The sequence below is a fragment of the Rhinolophus hipposideros genome, assembly GCF_964194185.1.
Source record: "Rhinolophus hipposideros genome assembly, chromosome: 16".
NCBI lineage: Eukaryota > Metazoa > Chordata > Mammalia > Chiroptera > Rhinolophidae > Rhinolophus > Rhinolophus hipposideros.
The window spans coordinates 28,494,512-28,514,609 of record NC_138062.1 but is presented as its reverse complement, the minus strand read 5'-3'; the positions used below and the strand labels follow the sequence as shown (position 1 = coordinate 28,514,609).

The window sequence follows — 20,098 nt, the reverse complement described above, 5'->3', positions numbered from 1 at the left end:
AATTTTACTAACAATTGTCAGCCCAATGAATTAAAAAAAAGAAGACCACACGCTTATAGGTGACACATTATTTCTTCCCATTCCTCAGCACAGTTGACTCCAGCTCCAATCAAGTTTCAAGTAATCAAGATATACTCTAGTCCTTGAGTATTTCCTTAGTGACTAGCATCACAAATTTCAAAATGGTCTCTTTTGTTGGGCTCTCTCAAGCTTAGGACAGTCATCCTTTTAGGGTATCCTATAGCCTTTTGTCATCATCATCGCAACAATATGTGTGATGTGACATATTGGCCTTAGTTGACATTATATACCCAGAATTCACACACTGTTTAAGCACAGTAAAAAGGAATTCAAGTAAATATTAACTACATCAATCTTGAACATCACAAATGTGTTTTTCCAGATAAAATATTAAAATATTGAAAACACTTTATTGTAAAATTATTAACTTTGTAGAAAACATATATTATAGTTTATGAACTTCAAGTAATTCACAGCCTGCTTGATTTTCAAAGACAATAAAGACATCTTATTTTTAAGTATAGGCAAATCCAGAGTTAAAATAATCTATACTCCTCATAATTTAGTTTAAGTTAATATTTAAAGAATAAGCTGTATTATTTTCTTCTCAGCACATCTTCCTAAAATCTTGGTTTATATTATAGAACTTAAGATTTAGTCTTACATTTTGAAGGAATGCAAGCTCATGTTAATATTTTCTAAAGTTTAACAACAAAAAAAAATGTTTTTAATCACCTTTTCAGTTTGTTAGGTACAATTTCCTGAACTAAAATACATACATTATAAGAAAAACCTAAGGTGAAAATAATTGAAGACAAAATACCTCATGAAGACAGAATAATTGAAAAAGGAAAACCTAATGCCTACAAAAAAAAAAAAGCTCTCTAAACAATGGCCTTAAATAAATAGGTACGACAATTATGAGCAGAGGTACTTCAGGTGACATAGCAATAAGGCCTTGTGCCTGAGGCAGAAAGTACCAATTGTGGCACGCTCAGAAACACATCTAATTTAAATTCAGAATCCCCAGAATTGTCTCTCACTTCTACATTGAAAGTAGAACTTGATGCGGTGTGGTATGCTAGAGCCGTGATCAGAGAAACGAGGCTAACAGCGTTGGTGTCACACCTTATTTCTGAAGTCTACAAGTGTGACAATTTGCTAATGCTTGTTCTGATTATATTTCACCCCAGTCTCATCGTAACATTGAAGATTATTATTCATCACCTTATATTTTCAAATTTACAATCAGTCCTCCATATACACATTCTTTAATATTAGCCTCGATTGAAGAAGGGACACTACTGAAGACAGAAATAAAAACAAAAACCTCTTTTAAACAATATAGTTATATAACTTAAGGTTTTTATTTAATTTTTAAATGTTTATGATAAGAGATTAAAAATGTATTTTATGTCATACCAATGAAATCATTACTATCACTTAAATGAATTATATTTAAGTCTTAAATAGAACAAAAATACTTTCCAACATGAATTGGCTTAATCTCTCCAAAACTGAACACTCCTCCCCATTTGTGTAAACAATTATTCGTTGTTTTCTATCTGTGTTATGTGTATTCTGTTCTTTAAGAAATTATTAACAAAATAACATTCACTAAACCAATAACTTGGAAGATTATTTTTATTTAAAATAAATATCTACTTTATTTAAAAATACTACAGAATTCCTTTTAACAATACATTTTAAATAGAACTCTATAAACAAATCTATTAATTACATGGTATCACTGTCTCATGAACAATGAGATTTTTGGAGACTGAAAGTTAAAAGTTTAAGGAACGCTAACTGGTCTAAGGAGAAGAGTACTAAACTTAAGAAAGTCATTTAACCTCTACGAAACTAGTTTTATCATTAGTGAACTGGAGTTATATCTTGCCATTCATAGAACTATTCTTGGATGGAATCAGGGAAACGAAAGCCCATTACAGGCTACATCTAAAGTCCCTTCCACAAGGGGGCACATTTTTTCATCTCAGTACTTGCATACCTTTGCCTCTCCCCAGCCCAGCAATGAGCTTTGCACACAATGTATATTGGCAGAACTTGTCCAAAAAAAACAAAACCCAAATACCCCAACCCCTTCATACTGTGAAACAAATTTCTCTCAGGCTAACTGCACCCATTGAATTCTGGCTAAATGGTTCATACAATAATTATAAAAACAGTAATCCTACATTGAATGACTATAATGTATCTAACACATTTGATGTTTTTAATAACATTAATTAATCTTCATATCAACTCAACAAATTAGGATTATTACCCCTATTTTTCAGATGAGAAAATACTAAGGAAAATTAAATAAACTGTTCAATGTAAACGAAACAAAATAAAACCCACTAACTGTGCCAGAACTCAAAATCTGTTTTGATCAACACAAATTACTAAGTATTTTGCATTACAATACTTTGCCAGTTTTCTCAAGACTGTCTTCATAAAGAAAATAGCTAAAATATAATAACGTGATAAAATGTTTTCTGCTTTCCTAAGTCATAAAACATGAAATGTTTAAAATATGTATTTGTGTATAAACAAACAAAACACTTGCCATTTTCTAGCTTCCTCCAAACTACAATATTGCTAAAAGCTTCACTAAAGCTCTAGAGAAGTGTTCACTTAACTAAAATAAAAATAACTACTACACACGTTTTGATCATTAACTACTAGAAATCATTTATGATAAAACTTTTGCGTATTAAATATCCCCCACACACCTCCATGTTTAAGAGGGTTGTTTAGTAAGTATTCTTGATATAAATAAGTTTTGTGCAGAATTTCAACCATACATATTTAACGCAAATAGTACCTAAGTCAGACCCCGATATAGATTGGCTAGAAAGTTATACTGAATGTTAATGCTGATAGTAATTTAACTGAGACTAACAGTGAGTAGGAACTGCAGACAAAACCATGATTATGAAGAAAGTACGAAAATATATTAGGAAATAAGTTTAATGCTTGCATTAATCTAGTTTGTGTATCATAATTTATGTGGTTCCTAATTTTACAGTATCAATTTTTTTATTTTAAAATAGGCTTTAAAAATATGTGTACGCCTAAAAGACATGAACGATTCATTAAAGCTCTTAATATAAATTGTTGGATTTTCTTTCCAAAAACTATGATCTTAATAGGTGTAAAATGTCTATCTATAAATATTTACTATAAGAAAGTCTGTGGTAATTTGATAGAAAAAATAGTTTCAAAATTAAAGCCTCAGATATTCAATTGTACTATGTTTTAAATATTTTATTTAAGTTACAGACATCTGCATGTTCTCTTCTGCAAATTACCTACTCTTGCCCTTTGAATGTTGTTATATTATGAGCTGAGTATTTTTCTTATTAATTTGCATAACTGAGTTATAGTCTAACTTTAAATCTTTGTCTCAATTGATCTTTTAATTATTAAATTTTTTTCATCATACATTATACTATTAAGAGTTTGCTAACTCTTAGAATTTGATCTTAATTATGATACAATGTGAGACTATAAAAGGACTCCCCCACACCAAAGACAACTTATCGAATAATCCATCACTTTCTTCATTGATTTGACGGGCTTCCTCTATTTCGTACAACAGCCATCCTTACACGTGAATTCTGTTTTCCTTGAACTCTCTGTTCTATTGATCTATTTTTGCACAACTAATTCCAGTCCACCTAAGCCCCTGCTCTGATAACCACACCATTTAGCCAGGACCCAATTATGGCTGGAAATTGTATTGTCCCATATCACCAACTTAGGCATTCTGCTTTCTATCACCAACCACCTCCTACTTTCTCGCTTGCTTCGATGCTCCATATGTTTTCAAGGTAACCCCTTTTCAATTCAAGCTTGATTTTCATCTTCAGTCTTTAACACTCTACTACTTCCTATATCTCCTACCTATATCTTCCTAGCTCTTCCACCTCTCATCTTCCCTAGTCTAATATTTCAATTACATACGTTAAACACATCTTTACTGAACGCTTGTGGTCTTCTGGCGCGACACCAGAGAAAACAGAGCCAAGACAGAGAAGTTCCCTGCCTCTTGAGGCTGTCAATCTAGTAGGCAGACAGAACAACATAGAAAGTAATAATTGTTTCAATTAAAATCTAAATAAAAGGACAAGCCAGTAAAGGAACCAAAATATAGGACCTACTTTTTGTAGGAGTAAAAAAAAAGGGGGCGGGGGAACCTATCTGAGAAGATGATACTTGAAAATGAAAGCAGAAAAAAAAAAAAAAAAAAGATCGTGCTAGGAGAACACATTCCAGGCAGAAGGCATGCAAAAACAAAGCTGTGCAGTCAGAAAGAGCCTGGCTTATCACTCTATCCATCTTTGTATTACACTCCTTTAAGAAAACTTCAGTCCTGGGGGAAGCCAAATCTTGGCTTTCTTTATGTGGCGAAAATTACTTCACAGTGCATTTGAGAGCACCAACTCAATTGCGCCTCCATTGCTTTGGTCAATTTGCTCTCCTACTCTCTGAAACCACTATTTCAAAGCTTCTCTCTCCTTAAAACCCTTTACCCGCCAATCTTTTTACTCTCAGCTTAACTCTTCAAAGAAAAAAATAGAAACCATCAGATAGAAACTCCCTCAATGCCCCAGCTCCCCACTGCAAACCCACCATGGAATGTCCCTGTTAAAACAAAGGAGGGTATTTTCCTTAAAGCTAGTTATTCCACTTTGCTCCTGAATCCCTCTCCTCCCACTCTCAGAAAAATTATTTGACCCTTTTCTTTCGTGTACACAGCATTTAATTTCAACCTCTCTGTCTGTGTCCATCTCCAGCCATCACTTGAATGTGACAGCTTTTTCCTAAATCAGAATTGTACAAAGATTAAATGGGCCACCGTGGGAGATAACTGCCCATCCCTGGAATTGTTCAAGAATAAATTGGATGCTTGATTGATAGGAAAACAGTAGAGAATTCAAATATGAGGTTGGTCACTGAACCAAGTGCACATGTGAGGCTTCTTCTCACCTTAAGAATTTCTGATTTAAAGATAATAGATATGGTCTACCGGGAATCTCTATTAAATGTCAAGTTTTGAAGTAGACTCAGGGAGTTATTACTTTGCGAGGGGTATAAATGTCTAATCATTAAGTTGTTTTGAACACCTAAAACTAATAAAAAAAAGAATGCTAAGTCTGAATAGCCAATAACTAAATCCTTGGATACACCTATGGATTTCTCTGTATGAAGGATATAAACTTACAGACCACATGCCTGTCATCAAGTTTGAAATGAATAGCCTTGAAACTCAACTAAAATGAATCAAAATAATACACAGGGATCCTCTCTTCCATCTATACCCCAATTAAAAGCCAGACTGCAGGCTGCAGGCTCCAACCATGTCAGAGCAATTTGGAGTTCACACCCACAGCCCGGATTTTCAGACATTTTCATGGTAGCTGGGGACAGCAGAAGTACCATCAAGATTTTCCTCATGAACTTACCTCAGTCTACTCAAGGGAATAACACATGAAGCTAGAATTCCCCTCAGAATATGGCTCCATAAATTCTAGAAACAATTGACTTCATTCTTATACATTTACCTTCCAGGAGTTCCATTCAGGTCTGCATATACTTGAAGAAAGCAGTGGTAACTGCTACAACCTCAAGCTGTGTTCCCACTACTGACCTTTAAAACGTATAGTTATCTCAAAGTTTAGAAGACAAGGGCTCTATCATCATGCTTCAATGTATATAAGTTAAAGCACAGATTTTATTTATACTGTTCATTATTCTATTATAAGGGTTAGTTTTGAATAAATGTTCAAAGAAATCAAATTCTAAAAATAGGCAGCTTGGGGGTAGGAGGCAGAGAGTAAATTTACCCTGATGTACCACCCTCTCCTCTAACATTTGAAAATGAGATTGCTTCCTAAAGATTTAATTATTAGGCTGGTGCAAAAGTAATTGTGGTTTAAAAAGTTTAAAAAAAAATTGCGAAAACTGCAATTATTTTTGCACCAACTTAATACAAGTTAATAACTCATCAAAGTGGAAATTTGAAGAGTTACTTTAAAGGCCAGATTAATTATATTTATTTTTGCAAAATAATAGAGAAATTAATCACCCAAGAATCTGTAAATAATTTTATTTGTGACTGTCAATTATTAATCAGTATGCTCTCTATAATACCCTTGAATTATAGAAAAGTGTGTAACTAATCCAATACCTCCGTAAAACAAAATTAATTTTCTAAGATCTACTAAATTTAGGACTTAAATATGTTTTGGTCTGATGGCATTCTAACTGTTCAGTTACTTTTAGTATTTTTTTATTTAAATAGAAACTTAGCACTGCCTAAATACGTTAATGATCCTGAAACACCATAATGTTTCTAAAGAAAAGTATTTTTATCATCTTATATCACAATTCCTCAGAAGCCAACAATTACACTTTGTAAAGTATTATGTTCCTTTTGTTTGATACCATCCCAAATCCCTTATTAGTAGTATGTATTTAAAGATTCACCCCAAAGGACCTTCTTTGCATATTTTAGGCACTTTTCCTAAATTTGCACTTTCCAAGCCAATGAATTATTCTTTAACAATTAAAATTATTTTGCTTTAAAAATATGTTTTGAATCCATATTTCTAGGTTCTTTTCTACATATTCACTGACATCATAAAAATTTATTTTAAACACGTAACATGTATAGGTAATAAAAAAAATGCAAGAAAGACAATTCAATGATGCAATCTTAACATCTCTTCCTTTTGTCATACTCAAGACTTTAACAAGAAAAAATTACTATAAAAGCATAATTCTGAAGTTTTCCTTACAGTGTTAGTCAATAAAGAGTCATAGACCTAATACATCTATAGTCAAATTAACAAAATATTGATAAAGTCAAGAGAACTATTTCCACTGTAACCACTCTATTTAATTATTCTGGTAACTGTTAATAGCAGAGACAAACACAATTAGATAGTACTTCCTACAACAAACATGCAACACAATACGTCTGCGTGAAGTATAAACATTAATATTTTATGTTCACAGATGTACATATAATATACACACATATATTTACTCTATAGATTCTATCAATAATCATAAAACTCCTTGGAATACATGCAAATGAAGCAAAGGACAAGAAAAACCTTTTCTTACCTGGTAGATATCAGAAAGACTGCTGCTCCCAGAATCACTAGTGATACTACATCCTGAATGGCTAGAAGACACGTGGGTCACCTGTGGGTGGAGACTATCAGTAAGGTGTAGTTTTGTGAAATCTGCAGGAAGCTATGGAAGGAGCAAGAAAAACTAGGATTACTATTTGAATCATGAACTCCAAGAAGACATTTAAAAGTTATATTATGCTCTACATCATTTAGCCAAAACTAATGTTATTTTTTTAAATTCAGAAATTACTAAATATTGTACTGTTTACCAAAAAAATCACGAAACAAATTTTTGAAGGTTATGGGCATTCAATGAACCTCAAATAATACTAAATTCAATGCTTAAATAGGTGGGTGTGGTGGTTAAGATTAACTTGGGTAAGCATTTAATTCAATGAGCTAAAATTTTCAAATCACACACCAATGAGAAAGTTAATCTATTACTTGTTAGCCATCACAAATGCAACTTTGTGACAAGAAACACCTAAATAAGAAAATAGATTTGAGGTTTTTATGTGCCCAAATGATGTTTAAAGATTATTTTTTTAAAGAACGAGCGTCTTAGAATCAATGAAGTAACTATGCTAGGCTCTGCGGAGAAACAAAGGAAAGAATGCTCTCAAAGAACTTAAAGTGAGAAACTGATTGACAACACTTACCTACCTATACACATGCACATAAATATTATTTTTCTACTTGTCCATGCTGAAATCCTAAATAAATATAGCCTCTATTGAACAGATTCACTAAGTCTCCCTCACATGCTTCCTCCACTCCCCCATATGGCCAAGAAAATGCATTGAAAATGGAAACAATCATACATTTGCCCACCACTCAACAAGTATTTACTGAGCCCTTTTACTATGTACTAGTCAGTGAATAAGACATTAAGAAAATACTGCACTTAACAATCTTGCACTCTTATAAGTCATTACCAATTCTTTTGCATTAAAAAAAGACGCTATCTATAATATCACGTCTATTATAACGTTGGCCAATAGTACACACGACATTACAAAATATATGCTAATTGACATCATGCAACACTGATAGCATTCTCTTTTCTGTCTGCATATTGGTCCTTTTTAGCTGTTGAACAATAATAAATATAGACTGACTGTTAAAAGAAAACTTAAATAAGAGTTTACCTTAGCAACCTTTCCCTTTTTCCCTTTGACCATATCACTTCTCTCCCTCCAAAATTAAGACGCCATTCCAAACATTAGAATAAGCCTCATAAGGGAGATGATTCATGTTTATGACAATGACCAACGGGTTTTGAAATGTCAAAGTACCAAACAAAGAGGCAAAATGTATTTACATCCCACAATCATTCAGTCCTAGCTTAATAAATAGATTATGATATTTAGTGATATTTAGTATAGTCCATACAGAAATATTTTTTTAACTTCATGGGAGACAGGTATCAAAGGAAAGATTTAAACATGAATTTATTAGGAGGCATGAGATGCCAAATAAGTGAATAAACATATGTTGGAGGGGTTCAGAAAAGTGAGATGTTTATTCGAATGTGCAAAATCATTACAAACATGATGTATCTCACTAAGAGTGTTTTTTAAAATAATCATCGAAGATGTGAAATATTTAGGAGACTAATAATTTATAGATTATTAGAATAGATAGGTAAATACCTCTAAATTAAGAATTTATATGTTTTATTCACAATGTGGGATAGTGAAATATTTGCAGGATTTCTTCAGGAACATTTGAAGGCAGAAGACGCATTAATGACTATGATTTTACATGTAGTTCAGTGATAAACAGCAGATATTAAAATAATATGAGCCATGATAAACAGCCTCCATCATCCTATCTACATTCCCATGTAATTCAGTCACTTAACACAGAAGGCAACTGGGAAAACATTACTCAATGGTTCAGAGATTTTAAAAGGCATCAATCGATACTTGTAATTACAGAACAACAAACTGATTTCTATTGATTATCTTTTATAGACATGACTCAGGTTGATATGTGTCATACAGTATGATTTTTACAAATTAAGTTATAAATATGTCAAATGAAGATATAACTATCTAATGAATTGTTACTCACTAAACAATTATTTATTCAAGTCTCATAGGACTCTCTTGTCTTCAGTATCCATCAGCTGGACATCTTTCCTGACTAAGAATTTAATTCACTGTGTGGAAAGCAATAGGGGCTCTAAGAGCTCTAAATCTAATAGAAGAGACATGGATTCAGCCTTTATGTGGACCACACTCTATTAATCTATGTCTCCTAGCAGCCACAAATACCAGAATTACGTGGTGATGTTAAGCTAAGAACCATAACAACTGTCTAAAGAAAAAAGAAGAAATACGTTCACTCTTAAGAATTCAATTCCATTTTATAAATATTTATTGAGTATCTGCAGTATCAGACACTCAGTTAGGAACAGGGAATATCAATGTCAAGGTGAATAAAACATTCCCAATTCCAAATCTAACTTCTATTACCCAAAAAAGTCATTGAAATAGGTGCTATGCACAAGGGAAAAACAAATCATAGTTTTACAAACACGGATTTTTATCTCTCCAACATCCTCCATGTTCTTTGCAGAAGAGCATGAAATAACGTTCTATTAAAATAGATGCCATGTTTAAGAAAGCTTAAAATTTTCTTTCATTGATTGGGATAACATTCCCATGATTAGATTTTATTGAGAGGCCACCTCAGCCAAGGGTATGGAATGGGAGACAGTGTGGAAGTTGTTCCCACAAAGGAAAAGAGTGTGAAATGCACTGATTTGGCCTAGTAGAACAGAGACTGAGCCACGCCTCAGGGAAATGGGTCGTTAAGAGGCAAATGAACTATTTAGGGATTGGAGGCCAGGGGACAAACACTGGCGCAGGCACCCATATTTAAACCTGAGGGCAACAGGGGAACATAGTATCCCTAGGGAGACAGTAACTCATGGTCTGAGGAAAATACACAAAAAAGGGGCACAGCATGCCAAAAACAAGGAGATTCACTTAATCCAAACTTTTTAAATTTTAGAATATTTAAATTACTATCAGTATGCTATCAAATTTCAGATTACAACAGCGCTGTGAATTATCTTTTGACGCTAGACACCATTTATAACAAAAATTCTGTTTAAAAAATAGTTTTTTGAAACTGGTACTATATCTAGCAATTACCTAAATACAATTAAATAATAATTAAAGGGGAAATTAACAGTTTATTCATTTTGATCTTGAACACCAATATTTCACAGCAAAAAAAAATCACTTATATTTTTCTTATCATTTACACATTTTTAATTTTAATATTTGATTATATGAATGTTACTTCTCAGATTTTTCCTGATAAAGCAACCTATATTCCTAAAAATACAGTACTTGTGAATCATAATTGTAATAAACTACAGTTAGGCAAATGACTGAATCACAGTTTAACCATAAACACTACTAACTACATAACAATAAGGATAATATTTAAATCAGATTCTTAAAGGCATAAAGCAAGCATACACTTAAAATCAATCATAATTTTGTTAAATCTAGGTATTAATTGCATGAGGTTTTGTTTTCGTTTTTGGGAGAAACAGGGATTCTACAACAATCAGCTTTAAACATGAAGTACTACACAAAAGACAAGTCTCATATAAACAGGCATTTGATAATCTTTTATTTATTAGTTAATCTAATGATTGGCATTTATAAAATTGCTAGCTAATAAATGAACTCTATTTTGAACATAAATGCAATGAGTGGGAATGCCTTGAAGTTTCTGACACTGAGTGAATACTTTGTTGTACTGGTAAAATTCCTGAAAGTGGTAATTATGTAATAGAGACTTCCCCCCAAAAGACTTCGTTATGTTCATGTTTTCAAGCTCTATGAGGAAGAGTCAGTATATTACTGGACACGTAATGGAAATGTAATAGTTTCATGTTTCACAGTGCATTACTATCATAGCTCTGAGAAATGCAATAGTTAAAGAAAACAAACAAAAAACACAAAAAAATGCTGCCACCATCAGTTGAAATTTATTTAACTGAAAACTTCCCCAATTTATCTTTTAATCACTTTATTTCCATAAATAGTTACAACAGAACACACAAGGTTTGGGGTGATTGTTGGAATCCATCCAATCGTTCCTGGCAGTTTATTTTGATTCACACTACCTTAAGGTAAATTAAATATCACACTTAGTGACTACAAACTAAGAATTTACCCAAATTAATACTGTTTTCCCCATACTATCACTGGAGTTAAGTGAGTAATCTTTATGCTCATGTTATAAAGCTCTGCAAGAAAAAGTTGGTGTATTACAGGACACATTTCCTATTTTTCTCTGAAGTGTTAGTGAAAATACAGTCTCTTATATTTTCCATTCATTCATCATTTATTGAAACTTGTGTTGTGAGGAATAAATGAATGACTGAGTCTAAAGCACTTAGAGTAGGGCCTGACACACAGAAATCACTATAGAAGTGTTAACTATAAATTATCACATGCCAGACTCTGTGTAAGACACGGGTCCTTTCCAGCTCTAGAATTGCTGTAGCTGGAATCTACTCGTAGGACTGGATACCAGAGGGTGACTGAGTTACTTCCAGAAAGGGCTTTAGTGGCCAAAGTCATCCAGCTACAGATAATTATTCCCTTACCCACTTTAGAACTTAAGTTGCGTTTTAAAAGAAAATTCATATTTCCTTTCTCTCTGAGTGTACACATACACATACACACATATACCGTTTTAATTTTACTATTGATCTTTGCAGATACTACTAGTTCCAGCTTTGACACTCTGAGCTGTTTCGACCTAAAGTTTGAAAAGGTAGGAATATTATTTTATTATTTAGTATCTCATTTTAAAGACCACTTTATAATATGGTCAACTTCTGTTTCTTTAAATCATATTTCTTTAAGAACACCAGAAAAATATAAACATTTGGAGTCCTAAATATTATTCATCAGAATTTATGTTTCCCTTATGCCCCCTTAGAATATGCTTTAGATCCAATACTTGTCCTTAAGTACTTCATCCATCAGTATTCCACAAAGAGAAAGATTTTTGCACAGTATACAATTTCTTTTGTTCATAAATACGTATGAAGGCAAGAAACAGTTTTCCCAAAAGTGTTTTGAGGTAATTTAATAAACTATAAATCTAATAACATTTCTCATTAAAATTCATGTAGACATTTTTAAATGTTGACATGACTAAGCTTTACAGGAATGGTTCCACAAAAGTTTGCTTTACACATATATCTACTAGAGAAATCTGCCAAAAACTAATAATTTGTAAGAATTTAACATTCCCCCAGCTTTCTACCAGGCTCATTTTAGACACACATGGAGTTATCTTCAGGTCAACTTCTTCCTTAGTCAAGCAAACTTGAGCAAGTTAATTAATTCCTTAGTACCTTAGTTTCTTCTGTAAAATGAATGTAATATAATGATTAAATGAAATAATCATGTGACCTACAGAATCTACCTTACAGATGCCTCTCTCTTCTGTTTCATTCCTTCTGTCATTTTTCTACTCAAGGTCCTCTATCATTTTAGGTCAGATATTTTTCAAGTTCAACGAAAAAGAAACTAACTTAATTTTGACACTATCATACCTAATACTACAAATATAGCAGTTCATTTATATATACCTCCCCCCGAAAGTTTATATTTTACATTTTAAATAAATCATACATTCATATGGAGGGGCTCACTGCTTAGAATACTATACTAAATTTTGCAAAGTAATAGCCGCATTGTCATGATATGCTTGTAGTGCAATTACTCTCTTGTAAACTTCTAAATTTCCATAGCTAAGAATTCTCTCAAAATGAGAGTCTGTGCTTCTGTGTGTGCAGTCTTATATTTGACTGCAAAAACCTCCAAAACAGTCATGTATTTGGCCCAGACACATGCTGCCAACTAGGTGTGGTTTAACAACAAAACTTTATTCTCGCCACCCTGGGCTCACAGCTTCTAAGGACAGTCTGAACAGAAACACCACTGTGCAGCGGGGCAAGTACAAATGTGGTTACGCTTTCTTTCAAACATTCCTTGCTACTTCTTAACATTAAAATAATGTTTTACAGAGATCTGTAACAGAGAGAACTTGATATTGATAGAGCCTATATAGATGAATGAATATTACACATGGCTTTCTGTCCAAATATAAAATTTTATGTGTTAGAGTTAGCCACTGAAATGTGGCAGTGATCTAGCCTTCTCCCCAGGGCAGAAAGGTCACCTTCATGGTTTTTTTTAGACTCAGTAACACATAAATAAAGCATAGGCTTCATTGGCTATATATAGTTGGGCAAATTATCATCTATTTAAAAATTCCTACATTTTTGAATTAGGGAAATTTTTTGAATTAGAGAAATATGAATACAAATGCAATTAGGTACCTAAGACGCCTGTCGAGGAAAATGAACTATCAAAACCAGTCAATTGACTGAAAGGCTGCCAGTCATCTGATTGATGTTTTCAAGAAAAAACTTTTAGAAAGCCTTCTATTGGATGTTGAAAGAAAGCACTGAATAAAGGGAAAACCACATGACCTTCACTGCAAAAGACAAAAGTGGAATCCTTTAGTTTGATGAGAAAGCGTATGATCTGATTTAAACACCACATATTCCAAAATGTAAAGCTATGCCCCATTTTTCTCAAAGAGAAGGCAATAAGATCATCCGTATACGAGTAACTATGTGCCAGGCCCTATTCTAAGCACTTGGAGACATATTAGCTCATTTAATTCTTACAATAATCTTATGAAGTAGGTATTATTATGAACATTTTGGACAGGAGGAAACTAAGACACAGAAAATTTAAGAGATTTGCACCAAGACCGTATAGTGGAAAAGTGGCAGAGACAGATTCCAGTCCTGGACGTCTGGCTCTGAAGCACACACACGTGAGCATTAATCTGTAATTTATTTATTAATTTATTAGGTGACTTAAAAACTCTCATGGATATTGACGAAATGGTCAAATGGTTGCTTATGTCAATTTATTAATATAGTTGCTTATAAAATTTCAAAATCATATAAAAATATTAATTTAAATTATAATTCACTGTTTTGAATTATATGTGATATTGCACTACATTAATAAAGTTGATTTTTCACTTGTCTTGCAGGTTCTTTACATACAAAATCATTTACTATTTACTTTATAAATTAATCTTTAAAAAGTTATGGTAATATCCTGTACTTGAAATTTTGAGACCACATGTCCAGGTCTCAAAATCATTATTAAATCTGTGCGAACCATAAAACTTCTTTAACCTCTTTATACCAGTTTCACCAGATGACCCAATAAACATTCCAAGCTAGCATTGCTTGAGGTCATTGCTGCTTTGTGTTCCTTAATGAAGAGTACTTTCTTGTGTGTGTGTGTATTTTTTTTAAAGATAAAATACATTGAGAGAACCTCAAAATATAAAGGATGGAATCAACTCCTTTTCTGCTAGTTAATTTTGGCAGAAACAAAACCTTGCCTGATATATAATTTCTCTAACATTTGACAAGCAGAAAAAAATTATGCACACATATATACGGTTAGTTATAATATAAGCTAACCAACTAATTTTATCACCTTAAAGAAGACAGCTGGCATAGTGCGAGATGTTCTATAATTAGTATCAGACCATTGAAATTTTGTCATCTGAAAGATAGTTGTATTTTTCAAAATGAAAATGTTTATTTAGGACCTAAAAGAAAACAAATTGTTTGTATAGTTTTCCACAGAAATACTGAGGTAGTTTGTTAATTTTCATGTACATATGGCCAAATGCAATGTCTTGTTGCCTGTTAAGAAACACAGTTTTATGATGTTTTTCAAATGACAGCCATTCCATCTTACCCCAAACACATACACAACATATAATCCCCTTTTCCTTTTTCAATTTTTTTTCAACCATCAATAACCACTGATCTGAAAAGCACACATTTCTCCAAGGGATTCCAAAGAATTTCTAGATCATTCAGTCCAAGAAATTTTCAATAAAATACATGGCAACTGTTGGCACTGAGTCAGGTAATTTAAAAATTCTCTTCTGGGGATGGAGAAAGATATTCCATGCAAACAGAAATCAAAAGAAAGTTGGGGTAGCAATACTTAGACAAAATAGGCTTTAAAACAAAGAATGCAACAAGAGACAAGAGTACGACGTAATGATAAAGGGATCGATCCAACAAGAAGATATGATTAACACTTGTAAACATCTATGCATAAACATATATGGGCTATATTCTAACCCAATCTCTGTACTCGTCTTCTCTCTTATTTAAACAGTACACATCTTAAAGAAACTTTACACTAATATAACCATAGCTGTATTTTCTAATGGAAAAACCAATCCAATAAATATATATTTTAGCAAGATTTGTCATTATCTATATAGTAATACAAATAATCTTCTACAGCTAATAAAAATTGAGTTCTCTGTCTCTTGTTTTCCAAGACCAAGTATGATTGGTGCTATGGATTGGTGCTATGGATTGGTGCTATGGATGTGCTATGGATGCTAGTTTCTCCCTGGAGGGGGAGGGGAGTTGCTGGTATACCAGAAGACAGCTTCTATGACCCACTAGACAACAACTTTGATGAGCTCCAAAGGGACTGTGCTTAGTTATCCCAGCCATACAAATGCTCAAGGGAATATGGAGTTAGGGAAATAAGTGTTTAAAAGTCAAGGAAAAATGATTGCTATGGTATCCATGGAGGACCATAAGCTGCCTTCTTTTTGAACAAAAATAAACAGTTGGTTTGGGAGAAAGCCTCACACAGAATTAAAAACATTAATCCACAAGTAAATTTTAACTCTAAAAATTATAAAAGCTACCTTACATCCAAATACAAATGTACTTAGGTGTCTATACAATAAAATACCATAAAATGGCCAAGACTGGCTAACTATTAACCAATGTCTTCTTCTTCCAGGGAACACAGCTGGACTACGTTTCCCAACTTCCCTTACAGTTACATACGTGCCAATATAATTAAGTCTTTGGAGTATGAACACACAGAAGTGATGTATGCTATTTCTACACGTTATAAAAATCTTCCACAAGACCCACCATTATCTTTCTCCTTGCATCAAGAGAGTCTCTGTGCGAAGACAACAGAAGCTTTGCATTAAAAGTTAGACAACGGAGCCACAAAGTGGAGGGGCCTAAATTCCCGAATCACTGCTCAGACAGGAACTGTCCACTAAAAAGTGATCAAGAGTTCTTGCTTTGGATTTTCTGCAAAAGAGAAATGAACTTCTATTATGTTTGAAGATTATGTGCAGTTTTGTTTGGCTTGGTACAACAGGTCGCGCTATCTTAATTCATACAAATATTATAATAATCTTTGTGACCTATTTGTGAAATATCTTCCACAATGAAATTCTGAATTCCTTAGGGAGAAGTAGGGAGGGCTCTGATAACATCCTGACCTCATGGTATTGCATGCAATTTGAATACAAGAAGCATTCGAGTTCCTCTGCTTATTCAGTCAGACACATTGATTGAAAACCCACTCGATGCCAGTATGCCAGGCACTTCTCCAGGTTTTCTAAACATAGCAGTACGATAAACTCCCTGCTCTCACGGATGTTACAACTTGTGAGTAGAGACAAATAATAATAAAAGGGTAAGGAAGAAAACTGTCAAATCGTTGTAAGAACTGCATTCAGCAAAGATTAAAAGAGACATATGGTAGAGAGTGATTGGATAGCCAGGGAAGATCTAAGATGTGACACTGATATTGAGATGAGAAAATTATTTTCTATACTCCCACTTATTTCCTAAAGGGATAGTGATTTTAACTAGATACACACACTCACATCTTATACATATAATACACATTTTATATATAAATATATATTACATTTTATATATTTGTAAAGTGTGTTATATTTACATTTATCTTTGTGTAAAATTGAGGTAAGTCTAGTATATCACTAAGCCAAAGGAATGTAACTACTAAACATTTTATGAAAAATTCTTGCGCTATTTACACAACTTAAAAACAAAACCAACTAAGTATCATAATACTGCACAAACCAAAGACCAGTATAAAATATATTTGGAGTTGTTCAGTGCCCTATGAGTTGACAACAGTAATATATACTCAAATTTGAAGACACAAATATTATATGATGGGAATATGAGGCTTCCAAATAATTATTTGTTCTTGAAAAGTACTGCTTAATAAGTTAAATGGAAAATTAAGTCTAGAAGTCACCTAACTTAATCAATTGATTTTGAGTACTCAAAAATTCATTGAATAGACTCATTGCTCGAGAAAAAATACTTCTATTGAAATTCATGCTATTTAAAAAATAGGAATTAATGAAACTTTATTTCTCTAGGAAGAAGCTTGGATATACTCAAAAATCCGTGATTCTATAGACTTTCTACCCTAGAATTGTGTGTGGTTGTAGAAAAAAGGGGAGGGTATCAAACAAATAATAATATGTCACATAGAGCTAAGTAGTTGGGAAATGAATAAAGTAGGACACGGGATATAGAGGGTGGACGGTTTCACTGCTATGGTAACATCTGCGTAAAGACCTTAATGGAGTGAATGGCTGAACCCTGCAGATCACACAGGGGAAACAGGCTCTGAGAAGACGAGAGAGAATTAGAATAGAGCTATGCTATGGTGAAATCATATAGGAAAGCTGTGGTCACGATTTGGGGTTTTATTCTGAGTGAGACGGGAACCCTCTGGAGGGTTTTGAGCATTCATAATGCATGCATCATGAATTTAAAACATTTTTCTAAATTTTTAAAACGTGAATACATATTACGTTTTTTAAAAATAAATATTTACGAGTCATTCCCCATAACTTAAATAGAAAAAGATGCTTATTATGACATGTTCCAAGAGACTGTCAAACTAACAAGGACATCGTACTTTGTCTTGATGGATGTCCACAGGTAGTGACTCAACTGGGGAGATGTGTCTATTCGAAGTTATTATTCATGGGCACACATGACTTTATTTACTGAAAATCCCACCCCATTCCTCACATATCTCTCAAACACACACACACACACAAGAGACTACCTGGATTTTAAATGACATCTCTGATCCTACCTCTAAAGGTTCATTTCTAGATTTCATTAAAACACTACCACAACTACTTTTCTCGTGATGAGTATTGCAATTTAGCTACACAATAATCTTCAAATTAAATATAATTATACGTTAGTCCTCTTAAGTTACTAACAAAAATAATAGGTGTTAATTTTATGTATCTAGTTTACCAGTTTTTCCTTTTAGTTCAATGATAAAGATATTCATTTTAGCATTTATTTCCAAGGACTTCAATATAATAAGACACTTAAAGTAACATTTACTTCCTTTCAAGGGCTTTATGTGTCAGCCCTGGCACATCAGATAACTTCCTCACTTTTGCTCTGTCTGGAGCGCACTGTGGAAGAACTAACTGAACATTTGCTGTGCATTACTTACTGTCCGGGGCCATAAGAAAAAATAAACTGCATAAATTGCAAGAGGTCTCATGAATTTTACTTTTTCCTTCATCTTTTCTTTTTTGGGGGTGGAGGGTTAGACTGGTGAACCTTGGACACTGTATCATCAAATGAATAGTTTGAATTACTAAGACACAGTCAAATACACATTACCTCATAAGGAGACTCCTTCCTAATACCCTCACTTCTGTCAGTGCTCCTGCATTTTTCATGACTTTCTCAGTCATCTGAAAAGATGTATTTACATAATCAATTGAGCCACTCTCTTAGAAAGCACACTCTTCCTCAATTAACACCAACATTTACTATTCTATTACTCTATTAACCTTTCACTTTCCTCAGACGTCAACTAGTTTCTCTGAACATTTCTGTTAAGAGTATATGTGTACGCACATTAATTTATTATCATAAGTTTAAATCAGGGAAATAGAATAGCATTAATGAGGAGACACCTAGGGAATCTTATGACTGGTTTAATATAATCTGTAGTGTCACATAGTGTGTGTGTGCGTGCGTGCATACACACCACACACTCACATACATACACACACACAGTAATAACTTGAGTCTTTAGATAAACATTTTAACTTTCATAACCTAGAAATTGCTCAATTCATCTTTAGCAAAAACAAAGATTTTTAAAACTAACCAAGCTCCCACTATGTGTGAGAACACTTTGATAGGGGATTTGCAACTATTATCCCACTTCATTCGTATGCTACTGCACTACCATTGTCTTGCTTCTGCAAGAATCTTTTATTTCCCTTTCAATCTCTTCTCCATGTTGCAGCCAGAGTAAACTTTTATAAGATGATAGAACAGTGCACACCTGATCATGTCAATTCCTTGCAAAAAATCTTTTTAGCGGACTCTCTACCCTCAAGAAAACGTTTACACACTCCTAACCAACGCACCCACTATCTACTCCTTTTAATCTTTTCACACCTCTCTCTGCCCCTCATTCTCTGTACTAGATACATAGAGCTATTTATGGTTATTTAAAATGTCACACTCTGTATCTCTCTCTTGGGTCTTCATTGATCCCTCCTCCTAGAAGAACACTCTCACCCCTGGGATGGCTAATTCTCTGAACTCTCCTCCAGGAGGTTAGTTCTTGTAAGCTGCTCCTGTGATACCTAGAATACTTCTTGTCACAGCCTTTTTCATCATTTTTCCCTTGCTTCAAGCAAAGTCCCGAAAATACAGTCAGTACTTAACAAATACACAAATCATTGAACTATTAACCTTAGTTTAGAGTTGAGGATACTAAGTCTGAGAGAAATTGAACAAGGACTGTCTGATCCCTATGTTCTCTCCTTTCCCAATTCTACAGTCGACCCTTTCTACCAGCAATATTACAGGTAGGATCACCAGAATAAAATGAAAAGACAATGAATAGAAGAAAAGGGGTAAAAATATACTAAACCTAGGCTAACAGTAACTATAGTGAAGCAAT

At 33.3% G+C, this 20,098-nt stretch overlaps 1 protein-coding gene across 10 annotated transcripts in view; it reads right to left on the bottom strand.

Annotated features, from left to right (window-relative positions):
• RAPGEF2 (Rap guanine nucleotide exchange factor 2) overlaps positions 1–20,098 on the bottom strand; it is a 213,678-nt gene that overhangs the window by 39,865 nt on the left and 153,715 nt on the right. For all 10 annotated transcript variants that reach the window (XM_081077835.1, XM_081077838.1, XM_081077840.1 and 7 more), the window contains one exon: positions 7,162–7,293. In XM_081077835.1, coding sequence (XP_080933961.1) covers positions 7,162–7,293 — 132 coding nt within the window. The remainder of the gene's footprint in view (positions 1–7,161; positions 7,294–20,098) is intronic.